At 37.2% G+C, this 6692-nt stretch overlaps 1 protein-coding gene across 1 annotated transcript in view; it reads right to left on the bottom strand.

The window, feature by feature from the left end:
- Positions 1 to 3154: 3154 nt before the first annotated feature.
- LOC107584993 (vasoactive intestinal polypeptide receptor-like) overlaps positions 3155 to 6692 on the bottom strand; it is a 60512-nt gene continuing 56974 nt past the window's right edge. The window contains exons 13-15 of the mRNA XM_016271796.1: positions 6189 to 6230; positions 4852 to 4926; positions 3155 to 3238 (exon numbers count right to left, since the gene is read on the bottom strand). Coding sequence (XP_016127282.1) covers positions 3155 to 3238; positions 4852 to 4926; positions 6189 to 6230 — 201 coding nt within the window. The remainder of the gene's footprint in view (positions 3239 to 4851; positions 4927 to 6188; positions 6231 to 6692) is intronic.

Genomic DNA, 6692 nt, shown 5'->3' on the forward strand with positions numbered 1-6692 from the left:
GGGCACCCAATGGGGACCATTTCTTACAATATCAGGTCGAGCCAAGCCAACAATACAATGGCACAGATTTGGCATTCTTAAAGCAGGTTTGGCTCAGCTCAAAGCTGAAACTTGTTGAACAGTGGTTGTGCTGAACATCCATGGGTACTTTGGCTCATGAATATTTAACAATGGACATGAATACTGAAATGTGGCCTGCAGCTAGGCACCTGTTAACAGCCCTTATGTGGAAAGCAGCAAAAAGAGCATCCAAAAGAATGACAAAATACTTTCTGTTTTATTATAAAAGACTTCTGTTAACACATTTTCAATTTAGGCTGGGCTCGTTGGCATAGAATAAGGTATTTGTCACTGGCATTATTCATTAGCTTGTTTGCATATGTTCCATTAATTGTGTAAAACAAAGCTGCAATAAATCTACATAACAAATTGAAAAAATGTCGCTGAATCCTTTGGATCAACCAAGCTAAATTTCTGTCAGGACCACTATCGTCAAAATGATTGATACCCCCCCAACGGTAAACAGAACAAAGCAGATATCAATAATGTTCTTAATAATATTTCAGATATCAATAATGTTCTTAATAATATTTAAGTGTAAAAAGGAGTCCGATTCAATGAGAAATATCAGAAAGCCAAGTCCTGACTGTGGGGCGAAAGGAGGAGTTGGGGATGGAGGAGGGTAATTTGCTCCTGAGCAAGCGATAAATCTGCTGAATAATACTGAATAGACCTTAAATAGGAATGTCATGATAGGCGTCATGTTCCTATAGGTAGATGTGGATCAGCTGAGAGTCAGCCGATGCAAGCTTAACTCACATGACCTGCCAGAACTAACACTATACGCTTCATTTAATTGTTCGATCAGGCAGAAATAGCTCAATTGCAGGTTCTGCTCTGCTCTTTTTACAATTTATTGGTGCCAGGTTTGAGGTTTATTTGAAGAAAATTCTAAACGAATGAGGAAAATATATATTCAAGGAACATCAACAACATATTTCCTGCCAAAAAAAAAAGAACATTTGCAGAAAATGTAGTCACCACCAGGCCATCCGAGATGTAGATAAGTTTATGTAGATAAATCACAAGACATTAATTGGTTGACTGGAGTCGTGTGGATTACTTGAGGATTATTTTGATATTTTTTATCAGCTGTTTGAACTCTCATTCTGATGGCACCCATTCATTGCAGAGGATCCACTGGTGATCAAGCGATGTAATGCTAACTTTCTCCAAATCTGTTCAGATGAAAAAACAAACTCTTGTATATGGCCCGAGCGTGAGTACATTTGTGAACATGATGAGGATTTTGTGAACATCTGTGAGAGGTTGTCACTGCATTTATGCCTAAACCGAAGCAGAGACCTTTGAGAGTGGCCTTTGAAAGAGTAATAAGACGAATGATCATGTAAAAAAAAACAGGACCAGCTGACAATGAGGGGAAACTGCACAGAGAAAATTAATTTCCCTCCTTTGCTGACAGGAGTATGGGTTTTGAGTGTTTTACTTTGGCAATTCATAATGTTCTCAGCCGGTGTCTGATGATGAGTTATTGGAAATGGTTCTTTCGTGTCAGACCCCTGCTGATGTATACGTGTGTCATAATGTAACCATGTTATGGTGTGACATTAATTGGATTCACAGAAAACATAGTCCAAAAATTATCAAATGACACCCAAGCTCATTTTAGTATGAATACAAAAACAATTTAATACAAATTTGAGTTTTGCTTTTTGGGTTTGTGTTCGAGTCAAGTTCTAATTTTTTTATGAATTAATTTTTTCCACGGTCCACCTCTAATGTTTTCCGCGCAAAACAAGCTTTGCGGATTTTCTTATTTGCTTCTAGCATTGTTTTTCCAGACCTGTGGTCTCCAGATTTGAGGTCTTCGGGTCTTTTAAGTTTAAAGAATTTTAAAGTGCATGTCATAACCCACATTAACTTGTTTATATCGGTTGATTCCTCATGTTTTGCTGAATGGCAAGGACAATAGAGATAAGGAAAAAGTCCAGTTTCTTGCAGGATTGACATCGAGTTGGCACAATGGATTGCTGCAATTATCTACAACTAGACAAAAGCCTCTAAACGTAGAAAAATGTGTTTTGGTGTTTGCTTCATTTGCTTCTATGCCCTTAATTTCATTCAGTGCTTACCAGAAGGCAAAGGCAGAATTCAAAGGATGTCTGGGATTTGACAGGCTCGGAGAGGAAGCTGTGTATTTTAGTAGAGTGAAATTTACACAGCAAATAATTTATTTAGCTGAATCTCTCTGGGGGAAAAGGACTGTGGCACAGGGCTTATTCTTGGTTTTCTTGAAGGCAGATGGAAAATAGAAAGTATTTGATATGGGAGCGTCTGTTGAAACCCAGTGGATAAGCAGTTCTTTTGTCAGTAATATTCAAGTGTGTCATTTCTGAGCAATGTAAATATACAGCTCAAGTTGTTTATTTAAAATCGTTGATCGTGAACATTCAAACAACAGTGGAAAATGGTCCCAAATGTTACAAAAATGCATATACCATGTATCAAGCTTATTTAAATGTGGATACAAAAATATTCACATGTACACATGACTGTAAAGAATTTGGGTCATGCTTTTTGTGAATTTATTACTTGAAATGCACCATATGTGTTGCATGCGGTATGGACAAATATTACTCACTTTCACAGCACAGATACACAGTTAATATACACAACATCCAGTTTTTCTGCTGTGCACTTACATATTATGCTTCACCTAAATTCATATACAACAAACAGCATATCTACACATGGTTCCAAAACCAGACAGCTTATACAGCGCAAATGATTAAAATAGGCACATTTTCCTATATGAATTTATATAAAGTTCACCAAGTACACTGCTAGCTATCTTTTATATATTGAAAATTACAACATTTTATTTAACATTTTTATAAGAATATACATTCTTTATTGTGGTAGATTAGAGGTAATCTGGCTAATCACATATTTAAAATGAAACATATGTCATCAGACAATATTGGGCAGTGATTTGAGGCTTTAAACTTTTTTCATTAAATATGTTACTATAACCTTTGCAAGAAGTCCCATTTTGGTGTACATTCTATCAGATGTGACTGTACATGACTTTTTACACTCCACTGGAAACAGAAACCACAATCCAGAACTACCTTTATGTGGCGCTGACCCAGTTCGAGTCGCTTTCCGGGACTTCACAGGCCGTGATCTGGCTGCAAGTCCATCTCAATGAGAAAAACTGTGAGACAAGAACATTGGTGTGACAGGGCAGCCTGCTTTTTCATTTCCCTTTAGCTTGTACATAAACACAAAAATCCATCTGCTTGAACAAGCACTGCAAGTTACCACTGAAACCAAAGGACGTAAAAAAAAAAAAAATGTCACAGTACAAAGAAAATGGTAAGTTTACAGCATTATCATTACTGCAAAGATTTACAATGCACATAAGTACTAATTCCATTGTTAAGCATAAATTGGTCGACATGTATTATTCCTTAAGATTAATAATAAGCATTGTAAAAGCCTATGACAGTTCTATCAAGCTCCAACAGTGCCATCCTTGTCATCGTTGATCTCACAATTGATAGTTTGTTCTTTGCACAAAAGGATTTGACATTAGACCATTAAACCATCAATTCACGGCGATACATGGCACAATGACACTCAAAGAAGCATGCAAAATGAATGTTGACACCGCTGGGATGACTGATCTGGAATGATAGTGCAGAGAAGGGCATTGAACAAGCACTGCAAGTTACCACTGAAACCAAAGGACGTAAAAAAAAAAAAAATGTCACAGTACAAAGAAAATGGTAAGATTTACAATGCACATAAGTACTAATTCCATTGTTAAGCATAAATTAGTCGACATGTATTATTCCTTAAGATTAATAATAAGCATTGTAAAAGCCTATGACAGTTCTATCAAGCTCCAACAGTGCCATCCTGGTCATCGTTGATCTCACAATTGATAGTTTGTTCTTTGCACAAAAGGATTTGACATTAGACCATTAAACCATCAATTCACGGCGATACATGGCACAATGACACTCAAACAAGCATGCAAAATGAATGTTGACACCGCTGGGATGACTGATCTGGAATGATAGTGCAGAGAAGGGCATTCGGCTTCCAAATATGCCTAAACACACACACACACTCACACAGGACTGAAAACATCATTAAAAAAAAATATGTTTCGAAGAAACATCACATTTGGTCTCTACAGCGAAATGCTTGACTCTGACTGTATTTCTGCAAAACTTGAAGTACACTTTGTCTACTTTCGCTACACAGTGTTTAAGGTGACATCCACATAAGGTGCTACATGCGATTTAATTTTTCCTCCATTGCCCAGTGCCCAGTGTCATGAAAAAAGCTTGTTTTTTTGCAAAAAGATACTGCATTGCTTGTAGCACAGCAGATTTAAAGTGAAATCTCTATTGACTGGTGGTAAATTGTGTGTTCAGTTTTTGGGATTCTGGCTGCCAATGTTTTTACCGTTGATCAGCTGGAGAAAAGATATTTTGAAAGTGATTCCAACGATATCATTCCTCTGTGCCGTTACCATTCTGGTGGTGTTGTGGACTAAATTTGGACTGATTTTTGAAAGTGACTGATATTTGGACTGATTTTTGAAACGTGTGAATGCTGCTATCCAAACCTTGGTGTGCACCAAACAAGCAGAGTGAGACCCAACTTGTTAGGGGGTCTCAGTCCACTTCCAAATAAACTGGTGCAGTTTGACTAAAATATATATATGCAACAGGGACCAAAGACATCTACACAAATCAAAAACAAGATGTGATGTCACAAGACGCGACCCAAAAACAACAGAATGCTCAAGCATACCAGATTCTTCTCGTCATAAGTGGAAAAATTCTCTCCTCTAAACCACGCACTCTCTGTTCTCTGCGGTGCCTCCTCCTGGCAGCAACAATCGTAGCCATGTCAAGTGTGAATTGAGTTAAGACGTGCTTTTCTTGGGCAGTACATAATGGCGCAAATACCAGTAAATTGACTACTGCAAACCTTAATAAATCATGTTGCATGATTCATTTAAATACACTCCTCTCATAAATTTTGCGTCTGAAGGGAAACTCCTACAAATGCATATGCAATAAGGTCAGCCGCAAAAATTACTGTCCACACCTTTTCATCACTATTTTTCACTGTACGTCTTTAGGACATCCTGACAGTACTTTTTTAATGCCAAAAGAGGGTTTGCACTGGTGCAAGCATTTAGTAAATCTGGCCCTAAACGTCTGGTAACCCTAAACGATTTCTGTCGCATTTGAAAATAATGCTACAATAAGTCCTACCCTAAAAACAACCAATAGTGTTAAATTAAAGCCAGCATGAGATACAACGCATTTGCAGAAGGAAGCAACCGTGCCATTTTAGCTTGTATCTAGTATTTTTTACTAGTCTACTATTCTTATTTATACTGGCTCCACATTGAAAGTGCAATGATGTATCAGGTGAGTTATCGAGCAAGTTTACTTCATCAGAAAAGCCATACATGTGGAGCTGGTTATGTGATACAAACATCAAACTCTATTAGTTTACAAATCACGCACTATGGTAAAAGTATTTTGAGATAGGAACATAGTATCGTGCAAGGAACAGTGCAAAAATATGTATTTATTTATCAATCTGTCACTGTAATTATAATTTGTGTGAAAAGGAACAAAAGTTGTTTTACTGAAAAGTGCAGTGAAATGTGAGGTATTTCAAGTTTTGCACAAATGTAGTCACTTGTTTCCAGTGAGCCTGGGTTGATTTTTACAGTAAAACAGGATCATTTTACACATAGAAATCAGTTTAAGTTTGTACACTAGTTGTTAAACTTCATCTGTGGGGCACAAACATGTGAAATTATTTGAATGCACCTGGAATAAAGTCTGTACCTGTGACCCTTTTATTTAATCTGTACTACAAGCAAAAAGGCCCAAGATGCTGTGAACATCAATGCATATATCAAAGTAATAGGCCTCCTTTGCCAGTATGTCTAGAGCTATTTGCAGCCTGTGTGAGCTAGCAGAATCTAAGACAATTACAGGCTTCCAGGGCTTTAGCTTTTAGCTAGAGAAATTGAATGAAACTTCAATATAGGAAGAGGCATCTGATCAGCTGTGACTGAGTGCACCTAAAGATTCTGTCTGTTTATTCATCCATCCGTGCCTTACCTCTCCATTCATGAAACAGTAGAGTACAGCAACCACAAAACCCTGTTAAAACAAGTGAAAGCAACTTACTCATATACCACTGTAGATACAATGAAAGTATTACAAGGTCATTCATTCAAAGCATTACGCACGGGAATGTGTAATGCTAGATGTCTAGAGATTCCTACTAGACTGTCTAGTATGACTGTGGCCTAAAAAAATATGGGTTGGTGTGTCCTGTAGCACATATAAGTATATTTAACTAATGGGGACAAACCCTTCCTGAATTCATGCCAGTCATTCTGGTGGCTCTGCTTATGAAAGTTTTGAAAGAATTGAGGCACTTTTTTGTCCCAAGGGCTTTTTTTCCATTTTGTTACATGAAGGTCACGTTTGAAACTGTCTTGAAAACCTTCTATCATGCCTTCATATTTTTCCCCCCTTTTTTTTTTTTTTGCCATTTTTGTCAAAATGTTAAAAATAGATTTGATTGTTTTATTTTTTTCCCAGACCCAGATTGTTAAT

This window comes from Sinocyclocheilus grahami, unplaced genomic scaffold (assembly GCF_001515645.1).
Source record: "Sinocyclocheilus grahami isolate Dianchi unplaced genomic scaffold, SAMN03320097.WGS_v1.1 scaffold65.1, whole genome shotgun sequence".
NCBI lineage: Eukaryota > Metazoa > Chordata > Actinopteri > Cypriniformes > Cyprinidae > Sinocyclocheilus > Sinocyclocheilus grahami.